At 44.9% G+C, this 23,220-nt stretch overlaps 1 protein-coding gene across 1 annotated transcript in view; it reads left to right on the top strand.

Annotated features, from left to right (window-relative positions):
• CHD2 (chromodomain helicase DNA binding protein 2) overlaps window positions 1-4,764 on the top strand; it is a 215,195-nt gene extending 210,431 nt beyond the window's left edge. Inside the window, exon 38 of the mRNA XM_042783579.1 lies at window positions 4,431-4,764. Coding sequence (XP_042639513.1) covers window positions 4,431-4,764 — 334 coding nt within the window. The remainder of the gene's footprint in view (window positions 1-4,430) is intronic.
• Window positions 4,765-23,220: the final 18,456 nt, after the last annotated feature.

Below are 23,220 nucleotides of genomic sequence, written 5' to 3'. Positions count from 1 at the left end.
TTGTCTTTTTTTTTTTCAATAAGGTGAATTACATTGATTGATGTTAAATTCTAGGCATAAATCTACCTGATCATGATGTATTATCCAACACTGTGTAAAAAGGATTCTGTCTGCTAAAATTTTCTTGATAATTTTTACATCTGTATTCATAAAAACATATTACTCTGTAGTTTTTCTTGCAATATCTTTGTCTGGTTTGATATTATGGTAATGTTCCCCTCATAGAAGGAGTTGGGAAGTATTTCTTCATTCTTCCATAGCTCTATTGATTTTCTGTTTACTTGTTTTAGCAATTATTGAAAGGGGAGTATTGTAGTTGCAGATTTTTCTGTTTTTCCCTGTAGTTCTGTTTGGTTGTTTCATATGTTTTCAGACTGTTTTTAGGGCAATATTCTTTGCTCAGAAATCTATTTTGTCTGACATTAATATAGACACTCCAGCTTTCTTTTGATTAATGTTGCCATTCTTTACTTTGTACCTATATGTATATTTATATTTAAAATGGATTTCTTATAGATAGCATATAATTGGATCTTTCTTTTCTATCCAGTCTGACAGTTGCTGCCTTTTACTTGAGGCATTTGGATGATTTACATTTAATGAGATTATTGATATGGTTAGTCTTAAATTTATCAGTTTGCTATTTGTTTATTTGTGCCTATCATTTTTTCCCTCACTTAACTGGATGTTTTTCATAGTTTAATTTGATCCCATCCCTTTGGTGTCCTTTGGGTTGTTATTTGATTCGTTGGTTTAGATTTATAGCAGGGCTTCAAATGGGTTCAGAGCCCTGGTTTATAGTACACGTCTTTGGCTTATATGACATTACACAGTATTTACATTGTATTACACCCTCATACAGTATAGGAACTCTGTAATAGTATATTTTCATTTCTCCCCACCTGACTTTTGTGGTAATGTTATCATACATGTTTTAACCTATGTTATAAATTTCGCACTACATTGTTACTAATTTTGTTTAAATAATTTTAAATAAGCAAAGAAAATCTTAAATACATTTACCCTTGTGGTTACTTTCCACTGATCCTAGTGTACATTTCATTTGGTATCATCTTCTTTCTGCCTGAAGGATTTGTTTCAGTGTGGGTCTGCTAGTGATGAATTCTTTCAGCAAATTCAGCCTTTGTATGTCTGAAAAAGTCTCTATTTTGCCTTCATTATTGAAAGATAATTTTACTAGATATGTATTTCTAGATTAATGGTTTCTCTTTTAAAGATGTCTCTACTGTCTACTTGTTTCTGATGACTTTTATCCTTATCTTTGTTCCTTTTTATGTAGTATCTTTTGTCCTTATCGCTGACTTTCAGTCATTTGTGTATGATATATCTTACTGTGTTTTCCCTAATGTTTCTTGTGCTTGAGAATTGTTGCGCTTCTTGGATCTGTGGGTTTATAATTTCCATCAAATTTGGACCTTTTTCAGCCATTATTTCTTCACACTTATTTCCTATTCTCCCACTCTCTCCTCTCCTTCAAAAACAAAAAACAAACTCAACTGCCATTGGGTCAGATCCAACTCATAGTGACCCCTCGTTGGGTTTCCGAGGTAGTATCACTACGGAAGTAGATTGCACAACCCTCCTTCCAAGGAGTGGCTCTTGGGTTTGAACTGCCAGCCTTCTGGTTAGCAGTCAAATGCCTTAGGCACTACGCCATGAGAGCTCCCTCCTCTCCTCCAGTGAGTCCAGTTATACCTGTATTAGGTGTCTTGAGTTTGTCTTATAGTTCACTGATGTTCTGTTTATTTTGAAAAATATTTTCTCTCTGCATTTGGATAGTTCCTATTGCTGTCTTCAAGTTCACTAATATTTTCTTCATTGTCTGATCTTCTGTGAGACCCATCCGGTGTAGTTTATTACCACATATTATAATTTTATCTCTAGAAGTTCTCTTTGGGTCTTTTTGTTACTATTGTTTTAAATTTTCCATGTCTTTACTTAACCTTTTGAAATACAAAGTACAGTTTTAGAAACTGTTTCATATCTTTGCTTCTAATTCTATTATTTGGGTCAGTTTCAGTTACTGATTCATCTCATTATGGGTTTTATTTTCTTGGTTATTTTCCACACGTAGTCCATTTTTAAAAAAATTAGATGATAGATGTTGTAAAATTTACCTTGTTGAGTGATAGATATTTTTATATTCCTATAAATATTCTTGGGTTTTGTTATGAGATGCTGTTAGGTTACTTGGAAACAGTTTGATTTTTTTCAGGTATCGATGTTATGATTTGTGAGGTGGAACTGAGCATTGCTCAGTCCAGGGCCATTTATACTCTTACCACCGAGGCAAGGGCCCTCATTGTACTCTACCCTTGAATCTGGATACTTTTTAGTCTAGCTGTTGGTAACAGGTACTGTTTCTGGCCCTCTGTGAGTCCAGGGCATTGTTATCTCTAGTTATTTTGGGTGGTTCTTTCCCTGGCCTTTGGAGGTTTCCTTACATGGACCCTCTGATCAGTATTCAACTGAATACTCAAGGAGAACTCTGCAAATCTTCCAACTTTTTTCTCTGATCTCTTGCATTCTTCCCTGTGAACTTAAGCTGCTTGGAGTCTGCTGGGCTCCTTCTGGATTTCTCCCTCCTTGTGCTGTGGTCTGGAAACCATCTCAGGGCAGTGAGCTGGTGCAATCCAAAGGGTCATCTCATTTGTTTTCCATCTCTCAGTGATCACTGTTCTTTGAAAGTTGCCTTGTGTGTTGAAAACCATTGTTCTATATGTTTTGCCTGCTTTTGGTTGTTTCAGGTGGACTGATCAATGCAATCCCTGTTAGTCATCTTGAATGGAACCTAAAGTCATCAGTTCTCTCAATCTTTCTCTCTCTTTTTCTTTACTTTTTTTCAATTGAGCTTAAATTTCCATAACATGAAATTCACAGTTTTGAAGTGTATAATTCAGTAGTATTTAGTGCATTCATAGTGTTGTCCAGCCATCATCTATATGAACTTCCAAAACATTTTCATTATTCCAAAAGAAAACCTTATATCCATTAAGTAGTCTTTCTCCATTCCCTCATTGCCTGTATTCTGTTCCAACCCCAGTCTGTGTTATCTCTCTGTGGCTTTATCTGTCTTTCACTTAGCATAATGTTTTCCGGGTTCATCCACATTGTAGCATGTATCAGTACTTTATTCCTTTTTATGGATGAGTAATACGCCATTGTGTAGACATATCAGTTTGTTTCCATTCCTTAGTCAGTAGACATTTAGGTTATTTCTATGTTGTGGCTATTGTGAATAAGGCTGCGATGAACATTGGTGTACAAGTATCTTTTTGAGTCCCTGCATTCAATTCTTTTGGGAGTGGAATTGCTAGGTCATATGGTGATTTTAAAGAACCCTGGCCTAAGGCATTTGACTGCTAACCAGAAGGCTAGAGGTTCAAACCCAGTAGCCACTCCTCAGAAGGAAGGTTGGGCAATCTACTTCTGTAGTGATCCGCCTTGGAAACCCAGGGAGGGGTCGCTGTGAGTCAGCCCTAACTCCACGGCAGTGCGTTGCATTTTTTGTTGCGTTGTTGGTGGAGTGGTTAAGTGCTTGGTGCTTAACCAAAAGGTCAGCCCTCTCTGGGAAAAAGATGTGGTGGTTTACTTCCATGTAAAGATTACTACCTTGGAAACTATAGTTCTGCTTTTTCCTGTAGGATTGCTGTGACTTGTAACACCCAACAACAACAACAACATGGTACTTCTGTGTTTAACCTTTTGAAGAATCACCAAACTGTTTTCTTTAGCAGGTGTACCATCTTAATATTCCCACCAACAATGAGTGAATGTTCCAGTTTTTTCACCTCTTCAGCAGGACCTCAACTTTTTTTTTTCTTCAGTTATAGTCATCCTAGTGGATGTGCAGTGGTATGCCATTGTGGGTTTGATTTGCTTTTCCCTGGTAACAATAGCATGATGAGCAGCTTACCATGATGCTAGCTAAAAGTTTTAATATTCTTCATATTGAGTCAGTTTTTAAAATTAGTTAATTCTTCCCGTATTGTTGACTGTTTAGGTTGATCATGACTTTTGGTTTTCCTAATAACTTATAAAATAATTTCTGTGGCTTTTTTTGTTCTTGAACTGGGTCATGTGATGGGAAACTACTTCTAGATTTTGCTGGATTTTACCTGGAGGGAATATGATTCTACAAAGCCCTCAGTGATTCAAGAGCATACTTATATCATTGTGTACTTGACTCATATCATTTTGTAGGGTGTGATTTGCCAATAAATGTAAAATGGCCCTTTGTTACTACTTTAGTTTTTTTTTCTTTTTCAGTTCCTAGTAATGTAAACATTTACCCCTAAATCTCTTGGAAATTTCCCTGAATATTAGTGCATGTGGAAGAGCCAATGGACAAGACATGGATGGGATTCTAGCTTTAGTCTCTCAGCTAATCCTTGGATCTCTGTTTTCAGGCACCATCATGACTCCAAGCGACGGAGATCTGATGAATTCAGGCCTCAGAATTACCACCAGCAGGATTTCCGACGAATGTCTGATCACCGCCCACCTATGGGCTACCATGGCCAGGGACCTTCAGACCATTACCGCTCATTTCACACAGACAAATTGGGGGAATATAAACAGCCCCTGCCCCCACTGCACTCTGCTGTCTCAGATCCTCGCTCACCACCTTCTCAGAAATCTCCTCACGATTCTAAGTCACCCCTGGATCATAGGTCTCCTTTGGAGAGATCACTAGAACAGAAAAACAACCCAGATTATAACTGGAATGTTCGGAAAACATAAAGAACAGCTTGGGAAAGGGAAAAGCAAGAGTCATCAAGCACCTGGATATTTTTGGTTTGATCCAACAGTAGCCAGTTATCCCGACCAGTGACTGGAGCTTCTGGACATGCTGCTGCTGCCAGCTCACTGGCTGACAGAGCACTTCAAGGAGTGGGGGGAGGGGCTGTTGTCTGGTCCAGATTGGATTTGGGTCACCACTCTTGCACTTTGGCACCCCATCCCATTCCAGCCTAGTTCTGGCCTCCCACTTTGATGGGTGCTAGGAGGAAGAGGTGACTTTTTTTGTGTACCAGCTTTATGGGGTGATAGTTCCCCAGTGAAGGAAGAAGGGATCCTAGAAATATGAATGTTTTGTTGCCGGGGCAGTGTTCCCTGGACCTTGGCGTGATGGTCAGGGAGGGAATTAGTGCATGAGCGAAGGCTGCCAGGACCTGCTGGGAAGTGCACGATTGGATTCACTAGTATATGATTATTGCTGCTGAGGGGGAGCGGGGTGTGGGACGAGTGATTGGATTCTTGCATCATAGGACTTGAAGGGGAGCAGGTACACCCCTAAAATGTGTTCTTGGAAGAGATGATGCTCTCGGCCCTCATTATGTGGAATTCTAAGGGGGGGGGGGCACAAAGAGAGGGGGAAACAACTTCCACAATGGCCCCTTCCCTATCAACACTAATTTTTCCCACACTGTCTTTGTACATTTCAGAGATTTGGTCTCCTGAGTGGGGCTCCATTTTCCCCTGTGCCAGGGAAAGTAAGGTTCCTCTGGCTGACTTTTTGAGTACTGTGAGTTAGGCAACATTGAAGTCAGCATGGGTCTTACTTGATTGGGGAGTGGGCAGAATGAGGGTATAGGGTGCAGGGCAGGGTGGGGGTTGTGTGATCAGGGAACTGGAATCCCTGGAGGATTTCTCATTCCTTTGTTGAGATGTAAAACTTCAGGGCCTGGAGAGGAAGGGGAAGCAGAAGCAGGCCTGCTGACTGCCTTGCAGCTAGCAAGCACCAAGATGGTGGTACTTATACAAATGTGAACAGGTTTTCCAGTGAGAGTGCCAGCAAGTGGGGGAAGCTTTCAGTATTGTGTAGGTCAGCATTTGCAGCTGCATTTTAGTTCCCTTTGCACAACTTGAAGTAGATTATACAGAATCATACATCTTCTGATAGTCATATGGTCAGATGAAAATAACCTGTGGTGAACAGACTTCTACTACTAGTTGAGGGTTATTAAAATACACTCAGTTTTTTTGACGAATAAGATCAAGTAAAGTGTAAACTCAATTTTTTTCCAAGACAGGAAGCATCCAAGGGCAGGGTGACTGAGCTATAGATAGTAAAAGTCACACTAGACTTGAATTGAGCCAGGACCAGGAGGCAAACTGGTTACATAATTAAGGAGGCAGAATGGCATTTTCCTAAAGAACTTCTTTCAATTTATGGATGCTGGGGCCTTCAGTTTTATTCATTTTAAATTACAGCTTTGCCAGTATTTTTTCGAGCATCCAAAGACCTTTCTAGATGGAAACAGAGTAACTGGCTTGAATATATGGTGTGCCTGTGTCTTAAATGTATGCCTGCCAAGCATAAGTGTCTGGGTTTAGAGCTGCTGAAAACCCTTCCATTGGGCCTACACAGGATTAAACTCCCAGAACTAACTTGGAGGGACTTTATAACATCATTATCACTTACTGGTGTTCTGGGCTATATCATTAATGCCTTTACCAAGAAATCTGTGAGGTGAATCACCCTAATGAAGCAGATGTGGTTTTGATATGGGCCATTGCTCGTTGCCACACAAAAAGTAATGGGATGGGCCATGGTGGAGTTGCCAGGTGAGAGCTTGTCCTCATGTTGTGTTGGTGGTTCAGTGGGCCCAACACCTTTGTATTTAACTCCTTTGATGCTTGGAGTTCACATAGTTCTGGAGTACTGCCCAAGTGATCATATAGGAGCCACCTGAGTGAAGTCACCCCCTGAGGGCTTACTGTGAATGCTCAGTGGGAGGAGGCAGGAGAGTAAGTGTCTGCTCTGGCCACAAAGTAAGGAATACAGAAACCACAAATACAGTTTTTCACTGGTAATATTGATGCTATCCCATTTTTGTCTTGCCCAAGCCAAAGATGAAGGTTAAATTGACTTACCAGGTCCTTGATTGAATGGGAGGGGGGTCTGGGCCCAGCTTCCTTCCCCTTCTGGAGGTGTTGCTTCTTTAGGTAGAGGGTGGTAGATGGAAGCTCTGCATTATGATACTTACCAAGTTTGTTTTTTTTTCTCTGAAGCTGTTGGTAGGAGATAGAAGTTAAGCTTGAAGATGTATCATCATGAGGAAAAAGGAATTTCCTTTTGTTCACATTTAGGACTTTTAGTGCCATATGATATACCAAAAGGCAATATCGGCCAGATCAGTGTTAAATTGATTCTAAAATTACAGTGTCCCCATTAAAGCATCTCTTTTAGGTGCTGAAGTATGTTTGAAGAGTGGGTTGGAGAAAGGAGGCATTTCCTCATTGATTTAAATCAGTATGAAAATTGTATGCTTAAATCAAAACCAGAAATTTGCACAGGTAGACATTCTCTCTCTCTCTCTTGTGGATGGGAGAAGCTGCCACAGGAATCTCTGAAGATGGTATTCCATGGAGCCTAGCTTTGCAAGATTTAATTGTTGGGTAGAAATAGGAAGGGTTGAGGAAGAAGGGAGTTAACATCACCTAAAACCTGAACATAACCAAGGATTAACATGATATACTGTAGCCCTAAAAAAGGAAAGTGTGCAGCCCCCACTGACTGCGGCAGTCTTGCAGTGAAGCAGAGCAAACCGCCAGGTCCTCCGTGGCTTGGCTGCTTCCCTCGGCTGCTCCTCCCATTAGCCATTCCCCAAGCCCTTCGACGGGATACAAGGACACTTCACAGCTGCGGCAGACATTCGAGCCTGGTGTCTGACAATTGCATCAGGATGTGTGGTGCAAATGCAATTCAGTTATGAATTCACACTATGACACTGTAACCCGACAGACCAAATACCACGTGTCAGCGGGAGCGGAGGCTGGCCCAGCACAGCGGCCGCCTGTCAGGCCGAGCTGTTGGTTGGGTGCGGAGAGCCATGCCAAGGGTCCAGGCTGCTTCAGGCCATCTGCTCCCCACTCGCCTGGGGACAGATGGCTTTTCTTTATTGTAAAATCGTGGACTTTTAAAACCTGTTGACTAAACAGTAATTAATTTATATTTGTGAAAAATGCCACTGTCCTAGTGATTTCTGATGTAAATAATGTTGTTTATATAGTATGTATTAAATTTTCCTACATTGTAAAACTGCTGTACTTTTGATTCTTGTATATTAAAAAGTGTTACTAAGGATTTCTAGAATTGGGCTGACACGTTGCATTGCATTTGGGATGGACTGTGTGGCTGGAGATTCCTCATCCCCTTCCTTCCCTTGGGGTGGCTGGGGCATCCAGGTTTGGGGGCAGCTTGTGAAACAGAATCTCTTAAAGTTGCATGTTTTTTCTCCCCCCCCCTTCACAGCCCCAGGTGTGCTGATGGTTCTGAGATTGCACTCTGCAGGTTTCTTAGAGTTCATATAGCTCAGTAGCCACGGCTGAGGGTATGCAGTGTCCTGGCCTGAACAGCCCCAGTCCAAACCCCACAGGCCTGCACTTCATGAGGCAACCTCAAGGAGCCAAAGCCAGCAATTGAGCAGGACTGCCTTTAATTTTCCTCAGTCCACGTCCTGCCCAGGAGGGTCCTGGAAAGACCGAGAAGGGTACATTGAAGTCCTGTGGGTTCCCAAATGAAGGTCCTGCAGCCCCCTCTGTGCTGTAGGAATAAAAAACACCTTATCTGTCAGCCTGCAGCCTTGTGGGTAATTTAACAGTTGGTTATGTATTCTTGGAGGGGAAAAAGGCATTTTATAATGGAAACACTGACACAAATGTTAATTCTAGCAATTTGGCACGGAGGCAGGCCCAGCTCCTGTGAGGCCCAGAGAGAGGAAGGGTGGCAGCATCCTGCGGGTGGAGGTCCCCTTCTGAATAGGAGCAGGAGAAATTTGCCCACACCGTGGGGTTTTACAGATACATAAATGACTGAAAGCAAACAAATCTTTGTGAAGTTCACAATTCTTAATACCAAATAAGCCTATGTGTCTGCTCAGAGCTAAGCCCCTGTGACTCGGTTTCACGGAGAGAGCAAAGTGATCAGCCCACAAGATGTTGGACATGGGGCCTTGCTTGGCCCCAGCGTGTGTGGGGAGGAGAGGCCAGGGTGCAAGTGCACAGAGCGCTGAATGAGAGACAAAAAGAGCTGAGGACTACCCCTGCCGATAAAGGAAATCATGTTGCTACTCAAAAGTCGGCTGGAACAACTTTGGGAAATTTTATTTTAAGAACAAGTGCTCCAATGATCAGCTTATTATGATTTACAATAGCAACAAGTCTTCTAAACTGACCACTGCCAAAACTACGCCTTTTACTGGAAGAAGAAAGGCTGGCCCATCCTCCCTCCTTGGCGGGGCCTTGCACGCCTGGCGTGGAGTCAAGTCTTCCGCAATTAGCGCCAACAGAAAGGTCACTTATTGAAACACAATGCCCTACTGCCGTTTCCCAGACCAGAGTCTGGGCTCCAGGTCCCAACCTGCAGCTTTTAAAGAAGCAACGCCCAACTTGCCCTCAGGGCTTTAAATTAGAGCTTCATGCCAGGCTTTTCCACTCACTGGCAGGTTGGAATCCCACTCAGGGCCTGTGTAACCCCCTACCCTTGTATTCTGTTTTATTGAAGTGGAGAAGGGACACAGCATGACTGAATGACATAGGCCCTAGTGGTATATGCCCCATTGCTGCCAGGGGGAGCCCACCTTACGCTGGATGTCTTAAGTGACTTCCTAGTCAATATTGTGGCCATGGCACATGGTGGGATGACAAGTGTGGACAGGCTACCTGGTTTGCATCTGAGCACACCATTATCAAGCATCTGGGGGACACAGACAAGGTTGGCCTGCAAGCTTCTCACCAGCTGCTGTGTGGAAGGTTTGCACACATTCCCTCTTGCCAACCATGAGCATCACAGTGACCTTCAGGGCCCTTGTGTACAGGATTGGTCTCCAGGGTCCCACTGGCAGGAAAGGCAGTGCCCTGCTATGCCGACCTCTTGTATGTGGCTGGGCTGGTGGCCTTTCTGCCGTCATTTGCAAAGAGAGGAGGCAGCAGCTTGGATGGTGAGTGAGAGCATGCACCGTGGAAAAGGAAAAGTTTCACAAACCTTCAGATTTTACCAGGACAGCAGCGGTGTCCTAGGCTGGGGAGGTGTGAGGGTCAAAGGAAGGAACCAGTGAGCACTTGGGAAGAGAGTTCGGGGTAGCCTGGAGTGGGTCTCGCCTGGCCTGGAGAGCCATGCTCCAGCCAAAACGGTGCCTGAGCAATGATCCCTCAGAGGCTACCAATCACACAGAGCTGCCCCTTCTCTGAGCCCAGGACCATAGGAAGAGGGCAGAGGGTTTCTGCAAGACACAGTTTCCCCTGAGGGGGGACTGAACCCTAGGAGGAAAGCCAGCAGGGGCCAGAAACTTCTGAACATGGAGATGAGAGGTCCTGTTTAAGAAAGTTATGGGAGAAGACTTTTTCCCGTGATTGAGATCTTGAGCCCCTGCTGTGGGCCAGGCCCTGTTCTAGGAGCTAGGGACATACAGTAGTAAACTGGAAAAATCAGACCCCTGCCCTCTTAGAGCTGACTATCTAGATGTAGGCGTGAGGAGGCAGGCACCAAACAAGGACATCATAAGAGAACAGAATGTCAGATAAGTGCCATGGAGAAAATAGCCAAAGGGTCAGGGTGCTCACCGTGGAGCCCTGGTAGAAGAAACCAAGGGACAGGCATGGAGAAGTGGTACGGTGAGGTATGAGAGGAAGACAGACTTGGGTTTAAACCCTGGACCTGCCCCTTACTGGCTGGTGTTCTCAGCACAGCACATTTTTTACCTCCTCAAGTCTCAATTATAGAACACAATAACAGTCACCGTTGCCGGGTTGTAGCCCGAGTGGCTGAGGTCACTGAGATGGTGTACAGGATGGCCTCAACATCTACCATTATTACCAGAGGGTAATGTTGTGGCAGCTTAAGGATGAGGTTGCTGGGCAGTCGGAGACCACTCTTGTCACCCAAAGTGCAGCCTGTGTGCATTCTGAGATCCAGTGCCATCCTCAGAAACTAAGGCAAGAGCCCTGAGTGGATGTATATCTACAAGAGTTCTGCAGAGGGCGGCAGATCTCCACAAACAGCCAGCCAGCCAGCTGTCCTTGTGCCTGGTGGGCTGCTCTTCAGAGCTACAGATCCCACAAGGTAGCCCCCTCCATACACCAAAAGACATGGGTGTGTAACAGAGGACAGCGTGGAAGCTTGGAGCAGGAAGTCCAAGGGCAATGCTGGCTGGTCTTGGCTCAGCCACCTGGGGCTTCAGCAGCCAGGCCCACCTCACCCACACTTCCCCCTTACCTCCTGCTCCTCACTAGTGTAGCCTCCCTTCCCTCCTATCTTCCCACGGCAATCAGAGGGACCTTTTGGAGCCACAAGGCCCCTCACCTCCCCTTGCTGCTTCCTGATCACCAAAAAAAAACCAAACTTACTTCAACTCATAGTGACCCTCCTTGGGTTTCCAAGGGATCCAACTCCATGGCAGTGAGTTTGGTTTTTTTTGTTGTTGTTGTTGTTTTAATCTCTACAGAAGTAGGTTGCCCAATCTTCCTTCTGAAAGGTGGCTGTTGAGTTTGAACCACCAGCCTTCTGTTTAGGAGTCAAATGCCTTAGGGACTACACCACCAGAACTCCCATACCCTCTCCTTAATCCCAAAGCTCCTTGGTTTGGCTCTAGGCCCTCTACAACTTGCCCCGGCTGACCACTCTAAATGGCGCTTTCTCTTGACATCCCACACTGCAGCCAGCCGGGATGGCTCTTACAACTTCAGATATTTGAAGATCTCCAGCCCACTGCCCCTCTTTTCTCTTCTCCCACCACTTCCCCCCTCACCTCCCCCATCTGCCTGGTGAACACCTACTTATCCTCATGATTCAATTCAAAGGTGGTTTCCTCTGAGCAGCCTTCCTTGGCCTGGCTGTCCCTGTCCTCATTCCTGCCCATCTCTTCCCCATGCCCACACACACCATCAGAGCCCCTGGTGCACTCTTGTGCCCCATATGCTTTCATCTCTGTCTCCCCAACTAGACAAAGACTTGGTTTCCTTCATCTCTGTCCTCTGGTCCCTGTCACAGCTTGGGGCCATGTGGGTGCTGGATTTTGTGTGTGTGTGTGTGTGTGTGTGTGTGTAATGAATGCAGTTCCCATGAGTGGTTCACTAGCCCTCCTTTCTGGTTGGTCCCTGGGCGTGCTGGTCCCTGGCTGGACAGTGGCCTCAGTGGCTTCTGCTGCGTTTGAAGCCTTCTCTCTGGTGAGGTCCCAGAGAGCTTGTATTGGAGAGGGAAGGTGAGTGTTGCTATCTCTGGTGGCTCAGGCCAGATTTCAGGTTCCTAATCCCAGGCTCCCAGACCTCGGTGGGGGAGTGGGAGATGTATTTAAAGCATCCAGTAGCCAGTACCAAGTGACTCTGGTAGCATAGTGCCTAAGGCATTTGAATGCTAACCAGAAAGCTGGTGGTTCAAACCCACCAGCCACTCCTCGGAAGGAAGGTTGGGCAATCTACTTCCCTAGTGATACTGCCGTGGAAACCCAAGGAGGGGTCACTATGAGTCGGGTCCAACTCCACCCCAGTGAGTTTGGTTTGGTTTTGGTTTGGACCAAGTGATTTGAAGTTGTGAAGCAGCATTATAAAGGCTCCCTACTGTGCCAGGTATTAACCTTTTATTTGTTGGATTGTGGGAAGGTCCAGGGGTCTTAGGGAAACAGCTGGAATGGTGGTAAAAACTTTTTTAAAAAATCCATGGTGTCAAGTCAACTCCAACTCATAGTGACCCTATAGGACAGAGTAGAAATGCCCTATTGGGTCTCCAAGGCTGTAAATCTCTATGGAAGTGGACTGCTACACTTATCTCCTGTAGACTGGCTGATGGGTTCGAACTTTTCAGTAAGCAGCCAAATGTTTAACCACTGGGCCACCAGGGACTCAGAAACCAGAAACCAGTGGGTTCCTGACTCCTGGTGACCACACGATTGTTTCAGTGTAGAGCTGTGCTCCATAAGAGGGCTGTGGCCTTTGGCAAGCCGATCACCAGGCCTTCCTTCCAATGTACCTCTGGATGAATTTGAGCTGCCAAACATTTTTTTAAAAATATTTTTTACGGTGATTTGAGTGGAAGTTTGCAGAGCAAACTGTTTATTCATTTAACTGTTAATACACATTTTGTTTTGTGACATTGATTGCAGTCTCCACAATGCAACAGCATTTTTCCTACTTTCTCCCTGTGGTTGCCATTTCCATTCGTCCTTCTTTCTTATCCATTACTACATTCTGAGCTTTATCCCTGGGCAAATGCTGCCCTTTTGATCTCATATGGTTGATTGTTTTAAAGAGTGTGTCCCTCCCTGGTGTTATTTATTGGTCAGCCCATAGGCCAGCTATTGAAGTACCAAACTTTGGTTAGTAGCTGAGCACTTAACCATCTTTGCCACTCAGGACCCTTTAGCGCCTTGGAAAGTGGCTATTTCTTAACCACCTTGGTATTATTTCAATGTTCTAGCACACAGGATGGCCGGGACACACTTATGGCCTGATTTTGTTAGCACTGGATGGAGAAGCAAGGCTAGCCACCTTGTGCTATCAAGCTGCCCATACTTGGCCCAGGGCTCTGCACCAGGCAGGAAGGTCAGGAGGGAGAAAAGCCCTGGGGGTGCCAGGAGAGTGCACTGCCAAGTGGGCTTGAAAAGAGGGACCCAAGGCTTAGTGAGGAGACCTGGGACCCTCACATAGTCGGACTGAGAGCAGGGACTCTGGGGCAGACTGTTCACAGTCAGCTAGGCTCTTCCCTTACTGATGTGTGACTGTGGTGGGTTGTTAACTTCTGGGTCCTCAGTGTCCTCATCAGGAACCATAGGCAATCAGTATCCCCTATTTGAGGGGCTCCTGTGAGGATTACAGCACTGTGGACAGAGTCTGGCCCACTGAGTGGGATGTGCAGTTAGCCTTCATTATCGTGGACACAGTGAGGCCCGCCAAGGCCTGGTGACCTGTCCTGAGGCAGGTGCACACCCCTGCTCCTCCCTGCCCCCAAAGAGGAAGGCCTTTGGTGAAGCTTCTGTGGCCCTGTTGGCTCCAGTGAGGTCTCTTTTTCCCACATTGGTCTGGGCTCCTGCTGCCTATCTCCTCCTGTTAGCCACCCCATAGCACTCTTTCCCCTACTGCCCTCCCTCCCCCCACTGTCCTGAGCGTTTGCCACTTCCTTCACCTTCTCTCTGAGTCCTGCTCTATCTGGGCCTGTCTGGCTGTGGGTTCAAATGTTAATCAGATAAATGCTTCCTCTCCAGTCATGCACTAGCTCAGTATGTCCCCAAACTTGAGTCCTACAGATGTATCATTGTGGGGCAGAGATCTTAGAGGTCTCTGGAAGAGTTTTTTTAAAAATTTTGGTGGACAGTTGTTTTAAATCAACTTAAGCAAATTGTAAATAACTAGGGTGGGAGGAAGAAAGGAACAGAGAACTTGAGGGTTGCATTGGTGAAAAGAAGCCAGTGCCACTTTACCCTGAGGGAACTGATGGACATGCACCAACAGGTTTTATGGGCTCTTATGAGAGAAAAGCAGAAGGGAATGAAGTCTTTATTTAGCATCCAATGATAACAGACAGCTGAGGACTTGGACCCTGGCTATCTCAACTTCTCCACACAGAGAGGGCCTGTTTGGTGCCCACAAAACATCATTTATCACTTTACATTAATGCTGTTAATTTGAGTTTTACTGGTTTTGTAGTTTGGGTTGGGTTTAATTAGTAAATACACCTTGATTTTATAGGTGAAAGGAGCTAAAATCATTAAGATTTTATACCTGGCCTCATGAATAACACAATGAATTCAAGTCAGTACTAGAGGGCCTGGAGAAATATCGGCCCTTAGCTGTTGTTGTTTGCTATCAAGTCAGACTCAACTCATAGTGACCCCTCCTTGGGTTTCTGAGGCGGTACCACTACGGAAGTAGATTGCCCAACCTTCCTTCCAAGGAGTGGCTGATGGGTTTGAACCACCAGCCTTCTGGTTAGCAGTCAAGTGCCTTAGCCACTCCGTCTGGATATTATTTGTGTTTGGGCAGCCCTGAGCTGCTCATGACCTAGACTTCTGAGTAAGTGAGGAGACTGTGTAAAGAGCTTGTGAGCAAAAATGATCACATATCCAGGGTTTCTAGTCCAAGGCGCTGGGCCTGTGGCTATGTTCTATTTTCTCAAATAGTTCTCACAATAATAATAATACGATATAGGTGTTTTCCTCGTTTTTCAGTTGAGGCTCTTGAGGCCCAGAGAAGCTGGGTAAGTTGCCCAAGGGCACACAGCCAAGAAGTGGTCACCCTAGACTCGGGTTCCCACATAAGATCCTCCTGGCTTTAAAGGCCAGCTTTTCACTATTCAATAGCTTCTCCTATTGACACCCAAATGCCTTTGCACTATTTAGTTCTCCCCAGTGCCCAGTGATGAAGTCCTAGTTCTACCCCCAGTTTGTAGATTGGGAAATGAAGACTTAGATGTAGCATGTGCCTGGTTCAAGTGCCTAGTAAGTGTGGGCTGTGAGGACCAGGGCTGGGCCACATTCCTTTGCCTTTTTCTCTTCGGGTATTCCAAATCCCCTTGCCTGGTCCATTTCTCACAATGGGCTTCATCGCCACTGGCATACCATATATCTAACTTAATTATTGTCTGTCTCTCACCACTAGAATGTCCACCCTGGGCAGGCAGGTATGTTCCTCTATTGTGATCACTGCTGTATCTCCAACATTATCACATTAAATATTTACTGAACTAATGGATGTGCCCCCCCAAATCTAGGCCATTATCTGCCACCTAGGGGATGCTCCTACAAGGGAGGAAGGGAAGGATTGGGAAAGGAAGGAGGAATGACTGTCACTGGAATGTTAGACTTACAAAATCAACACCCAACAGAAGACCATGGCATTTGTCATAGGGATTCATCTGAAATCATTAACAAGAAAGGAAAGACTGTGTCAACTCTAGAATGTGATTAGCTAAAGTTGTCCTGCTTTGCCCAGGGAAGAGGGGCCCTGCTGCTGCAGACTTTGGCATTTGGCTCCTGGTAGCTCAGGTCTCCTTGCTGGGAGAGAGGCTGGTGACCCTGCCAGATGAACCAACTTGAACTTGAGGTCCTTTCAAGGGCTCTGTTCAACAAGCCTCTTTGATGTAGTCTAGGGCTTCCTGACTACCTGACCTCTAGGAAGGGAGTGAGTGGCTTGAAGGGCATTCTGCCAGGACAAGTCAGTACCTGGATCAAGCACTTGACAGAGTGCCTACCACATGGCAAGTGTCCAAAAAAAATGTAGCTGCCATGATGTTGGCTAGGGTTTCTCTGGTCTCATTGAATATGAGAATGGGGTCCATCACCAGATGCTGGATCAACTCTGGGTTTGCTGAGAAGGCTTGTCCCCACCTGGGAAAGTTCATGACTGTTCAGAACCATGGTAATCTGGCCCCACTAGGACCAACTGGTACCCAAACCATTTCTTCCTCAGACCCTAGGTCTTCCAGGCTTCAGATGTGGGGGACACTGTCTCACTCATTAGAGTAAATTTTTGTTCCTCTGCCTTCAGTGCTCTTGTACGAACCCCACATTATAAACAGGAAAAGATTAAATGGCCAAAATGTTGGAAAGTCTAGAAGAATGGGGTAGGTAGCTAAGTGATGCTGTTGAAACAGGAGGTGGAGTCCTTGTTCTTAAAGATTAGGGAGGTGATGGTTTCAGGGTGAGACAATAGGAACCTCTATGGGATCAGGAGCCCTTCGACTCCTGACTAGGGCCTTGGAGCATGGTCTTCCACTGACCCCTGTACAGACACTCAGCTTCTTTGACCCCAAAATGAGCTGGATAAAAAACTCTTCAATTGTTTCAAATGTTCAACAAATAACACGAATCAGACCAAAGAGATGTGATGACTAGTTCATAACCTAAGAGGTTTGCACAAGGAAAAAGACATTGAACAAAATATGAGTCTTGCCCTTGGGGCCTTAGGGCCTGGTGAGACACACAGATATGTGAAGCCAGAGATGGGCCTTTCCTTCAAGATGCCCTTTCTCCAGCTCACATCTATCACCCTGGAAGTAAGTTGAGGGCAGAAAACTGTGTATCATTTATTATCTTGTTCCTGGTATGTAGAACTTCCTTGGTGGTTTGTTTAATGAATGGGTTGATGCATTCAGATGGCCCTATTCAGTGTAACTGGTAGAATGTGGGGAGAGAATGGAGGGAGTCAGCACATATATACATAAATATGTATATATATATTTTTCTCAATCCATTTCCTCCCTTTGATTACCTTTCCCTGTGTCCTTCTGTCCTATGCACTCCTGTCCTTTGAGCTATCTCCCTGTGCAAATACTGCCCTTCTGATCTCCCATGATCGTTTGTTCTAAGGAATGTACCTACCTAGTGTAAATGTTCACCATATATGCCTGTCTATTGTTTGTCTGGAAGCCATGGGAGTGAGTTTAATATCAGACCAGTGAGCATAGTCTTTTTTATGATTTTGAATTTTGTTCCACATTTTCCTCCCATTCTATCCAGGATCTCCTACACTGATCTCTTTCTAAGTGGTTGACAGTGATATCCAGGTACTGCCTAGTTCTTCTGGTCTCCGGGTCATTCATGTAAGGTGAGGTTCGAAAAGTCCACTAGTCCCTTGGACAAATTGTTTCCATGAATCTTTGTTTTTCTTCATTCTTCTTTGCTTTGGACAAGGAAAGACCAATGGTTGCATCTTTGATGACCGCTCATAAGCTTTTAAGACCCCAGTCGCTCCTTACCAAAGTAGGATGTAGAACAATGTTTTTGTGCAGTATGTTATGCCAATTGAGCTTGATGTCCCCTGAGACCATAGTCCCAAGCCCATAGGCCCAACAACTGGATTCCTCAGTGGGGTTGGCCGTTACTAAGAAGAAGTTATTCTAACTTTGCTCCTGTTAGTTCTATTTACATGGACATTTTTATAGTACATACAAATAAAACCAAAAACCAAACTCACTGCTGTCAAGTCAGATCCGACTCATAGCGACCCCACCTTGGGTTTCCGAGGCAGTATCACTACGGAAGAAGATTGCCCAATCTTCTTTCCGAGGAGTGGCTGGTGGGTTTGAACGGTCAGCCTTCTGGTTAGCAATCAAGTGCCTTAGGCACTACGCTACCAGAGTTCCCACATACAAATACATATGTAGAAATATCATCTGCCAAACTTATATATGGTCATGAGTATATAAGTTTGATAACCAATCATTCAGCCTGTCTACCTTTGTATAAAACAAATTAATGTTAGTTATTACTGGCAATGACTTATTGTCTATGGAAAAGTGTTTGTTGTCTATACCTCTTATGCACCTCTGTGTGTCTTCTTTTCCTTAGTTTATTATGTTAGTCACTCACTTTTGGTATATTGCCCCTCCCTTCACCCAAACCAATATTTTCTTTTATATTTACATTATGTTTATAATATCATTTTATATTTATTAATTTAAATATTTCTATATTCTTTTTATATTCTTTTCCATCATTTCTCCTATCAGTCTTCTCAACCACCTTTGCAGTAGGAACCACCTTCATTTTGCAGATGTAGAAACTGAGGTCCCAGGTCACACAGCTAGCAAGTGGTAAGGTCAGAAGTTGAATCTGAATCTATCTAGTCCCCAGTCTCCACCACCTCATGGCTGCATCCAGTAGCCAAGGGGTATTGATCACACCCATTTCCAAGGTTCTCTGCTGTCCTTTTAGTTTTCTCTTTTCTTTCCTTTTTTGAAATGTTAGTATCATTTTCCTCTTCACAATTAGAACTTCAGTCCATGCATAATTTAGAATTTGCTGTAAAGCCTAACCTTAGTGAACCCAGCTGTCCTTTTCTAAGTGTATAATGGCCTGGGGCTGGCCCAAGCCTAGAGGCTCCCAGGATTCTCTGCAGGAACTCAGTCTTCTGACTTCTTTGGTCCCAAAGGCACAGCAAGCAGATACCAAGCCAGTCTTTTTTTATCAACTTTGTCTTTGCAATTAGCTTGTTAAACTCTCAGTAATATATTTTCCTTTATTTGGGATATTTATTCTAAAAGCAAAGGTCCCTGGGTGGTGCAAATGGTTTATGTCAACTACTAACCTAAAGGTGGGGCAGTTTGAACTCACCTGGTAGTGCCATGGAAGAAAGGCCTGGTGATCTGCAGCCATAAAGGTTACAGCTAAGAAAATCCTATGGGATAGTTATGCTCTGTAACACATGGGGTCACCATGAGTCAGAATTAATTCAACAGCGATGGGTTTTGGTTTATTCTATGAGCACACACACACACACACAGCACTTCTTAAAAATTTGCTCTGCCAAGGTTGCCTCATTTGAGTTTGAAAATTAAAAACAATCAAGTTGCTCATGCTTTCTCATGTGTTCCAAAATAAAATTTTGATTTTGGCATACCAAATCTGCTCCTCCTGGGATCTTCTCAGGATCTCCTCAGTCTCAGGAAACAGTACCACCATTTGCCCAGGGGCTCAGGCTACTTACCCTGGGGGCTATTCTGGTTTCCTTTCAAACTCTCTCATTCCCCACACCCTCAGCAAACCCTGCCAGCTCTATCATCTTATTTAACACTAATGACAATCATTTCTCATGGTCTCCAGCACTGCCACTGGCATCTCATCACCACTATCTCAGCTTGAACTCATGCAACAGCCCTGACTTCCTGGATCTCCCTGTCTTTCCTATATAAACCCATTGCCCTCATTTCCAACTCATAGTGACCGTATAGGACAAAGTGGAACTGCCACATAAGGTTTCCAAAGCTTTAATCTTTACAGAAGCAGACTGCTACATCTTTTGACTGTGAAGCGATTGGTGGGTTTGAACCTCTGACCTTTTGGTTAGCAGCTGAACACTTAACCACTGTGCCACCAAGACTCTTATCTTTTCCTCTATAAAGCAGCTGAAATAATTTCTTTAAGACCTAAGTTAGATCTACCACTCCCATGGCTTCCTATAGCAACTGGAATAAAACACTAAGTTGTCCCCCCACCTATGAGGCCACCCTAGGTTGCTCTCTGCAACCCTGCCTTGGACCTTCTCTGATCACTTATGCCCTCCTGTATCACTCCTACCCTTCTGCTCTGTTCACTCAACTCACCAATCACATTGACTTCCTGCTGTTTCTTGAACTCTATAGGCCTACCCCAGTACCAATTTTTGCACTCACCATTCTCTATCTAGAATGCTCTCCCCCAGATTGTTGCATCACTTATTCCCTAAATCCATGCAGGTGAGTTAGTCAGAGACCCTCCCTGACCACACTGAAAAGGAAATCTCTACCCATCCTTCCTCATTCCAGGCTGTCTCTCTCTCAGAATTTTACCCTGCTTTCCTCATTACCATTGGGCATTTTATTACCTATTTAGTTGTTTACTGACTTATGACTGCCTCCTCCATGAGAATAAGATAGTATGTTTGATTCACTGCTATATTGCCCCAGCACAATGCCTGGGGCACATAATTGATGATTCCTTATTTATTGAATGAGAGAATGAATACAAACACAAAGGGAGAGTACTGCCATTTTTGGTGGCATCCTTATGCTCTGCCAGTGCTCGTAGCTGAAGCAATTTATGAGGGTTAGCTCACTGGATTTTCATAATGGCCTTAGGAGGTAGGTACTCATAATTCCATTTTACAAATAAGGAATCTAAGGCTCAAAATATTTAAGGGAGACCACACAGCTAGCAATGGGCAGAGCCAGTTTTGATGCCAAGTCTGCACTGCCAGAGCCCAAGTACCATCCCTGGGTCAGCACTGCTCTCTAGCATGACTTGGATGCTCCAACTGGCCTTCACTTAGGTTTTCTGGTAATTATTTGTCATCCCAGAAATTGCCCCTTCATTATAAATAAGTCTCATTCATTTTAATAGCCCGTTCTCTCATGTTTTCTTCTATCCTTGAACGTTGTGCTTTGCCAAACAAGAACTCCAAGAGTTCTCATTATGTATTGGTAAGTTGGGATGGAGTGCGGTGTGCCCGCACCTCCATCTGTTAATGCATTTACCTCCTGGCTGACTGGTCTGGATTTAGTTGGCATTGAGGGGTCTTTGCTCCAAACCCAGCCCACAGGGCAAGATGAAGCTGCTTCTTGGGAATCATTTAGCTAAGGATGCCATGTTCCATATTCATGATGAAATGCAAATTTCCATGTTCATCAGAGCAACTAGTAGTCTGGTACTTGGAACAGAATTCCAGCTGGATAAATTTAGGGTCCAGAAAAAATGCCAAACCAAGACTTTTCTGGCAAGTACCTGCTGGATTTTCATCTGATGATGGACTAGAGACATTTTCCTTCAGTGTGCCCTGGCTTCTCAATAATCTAGTCTCCTGTACTGGCCACTTGCCAATGGCTCCATTGCCTCAGTGATGCCTCCTGCGTGGGAAGTTCTTCATTTCATCCCAAGTTATTTCTGAGGATGAGTGTTGTATCGGTACTGACAGTTTGGACAACTGGTTGAGTGTGTGTTTGTTGTGGCCTCATTTTCTCTTTTCCAACCTGGTTCCTTGCCCCCAACTCCCTAGACTCCCATGTTCTCACTGGGCATCTATATAAGATGAGAGCTCCAGAACTTTCTCTGCTCATGCTCGGCCCTCCTGTTCTGCCCAGGATTGGTGTAAATGCTCACTCTTGAGATCTCTCCCCTTGTTAGCCGTTCGGTTTACCTCCTCCCAAGCTTCCAGGGCTAGTGTGGCCCACCCATTTTCTCATGCACAACTCTTCTTGCTTTGGGATAATCATGGCAATACCATCACTGGACACTGTGTCCTAGGCTCTACGTATTTTTTACAGTAATTAACTCACTGGATCATCACAACTCTATTTAACAGGCACTCTCCATTTCACAAAGGAGGGAATGGAGGTTCACACAGCTAGAAGGTGAAGGTGCTGAGATGTGGTCTGACTTAACTTACTACTCTGCCTCAGGGTGTTCAGTGCTAAGAGCAGGGACTTCAGGCAAAACAGAACTAGGTGTACATCTTGCCCCTACCCTTGCTAGGAACCCTAGGCATGTCATCTCTCTTGAGTATCAGTTTCTCTGTCAAATGGAGATGAATTTGTTCCTGACTCCAAATAGTTTTTAAGGATGAAATGTGATCATGCTCAGCAGTGAACCTGGCCCCACAAATGCTGTGGTTCTTCTAGTACTGATATGGATGCAAGTCCCCTCTCTCTATTCTCAGACTGCACAGGGAGGGGGCTTGGCATGGAGATCTGGATGGATGGGCAGACACAGTGCAGGGGGTGTGAGATGTCCAGGAAGATGGCCTTCTGGGGCTGATCACACCTTTGAGGGGCAGAGCCCAGGAGGGGAGCTGGCAGGGAGGGTGACAGTGACTATCTCACATCTGCGACTCAATGACTGACAAGAGCTGCTGAGATGAGGTCATCTTGGATCTCTGGTCAGCCCAGTCAGCCTCAACCCAGAGGGCACTTTATTTTCCTTGGCTGTGTGGCCATTAGGCTCCACTATCATGTTCTAGCTTGGCCAGAGCAAGAAGAGGAACTGGATCCATCAAACCCCAAAGACGGTTTGTTGTAAAGAAAGGGTTTTGGTTATTAAATTGTTGCATCCTCCACACACATTCACAATACTCTTCACACACATTCCCCACCTACCCCAACCATCCACCAATAGATACGTACCACCAATGTCTGCTCAGAAAACAAACTCAAAGACATTGTCCGAAAGAAAATAACAAAAGAAAAAAAACCAAACTTTACTTGCGTTTAGCAGTTAATAAATAATTTACAGTATATACATGCGGTGACACTCCATACGGGTCATAAGACGCATGGACGCAGTGAGGGTTCCTCACTTCCAAGCAGAACGTGATCAAACACAACCAAAATAAAGTGCTTCACTTTTTACTTCCAACATAGGGGCAATCTAACAACCAGCAGGAAGGGGCTGGGGCTGAGTTCCCTCCCACCTGACCACGCAGTTTTGGCAGAGAGATGGGACCTCTCGGAGGGAGGGATGGGGAGACGCAGGTTCCGCAGCCTCCGGGGCCAGTGTATGAGAGGTCCCTGGGAACAGCAAGGGGATCCCTGGGGACACGGGCAGGTGGACAGTGTAGGGGCTACTGGGTGTCTGGGAAGATGGTCTTCCAGGATGGGTCATGCCTTTGTGGGCAGAGCCCAGGACCCCACTGGCCCAGGGTTCTCAGACAGCAGCAGGGCCAGGGCTTCTGCTGACACATCTCTCCTGGCTACATGGCCATGGGATGTAAGGGATGATTTTCCATGATGAAGAG

This window comes from Orycteropus afer, unplaced genomic scaffold (assembly GCF_000298275.1).
Source record: "Orycteropus afer afer isolate SDZICR_OR568_19922 unplaced genomic scaffold, OryAfe1.0 scaffold00019, whole genome shotgun sequence".
In the NCBI taxonomy this organism is placed as follows: domain Eukaryota; kingdom Metazoa; phylum Chordata; class Mammalia; order Tubulidentata; family Orycteropodidae; genus Orycteropus; species Orycteropus afer.
The sequence above is the reverse complement of the archived record's forward strand: the minus strand, read 5'-3'. Positions and strand labels throughout refer to the sequence as shown.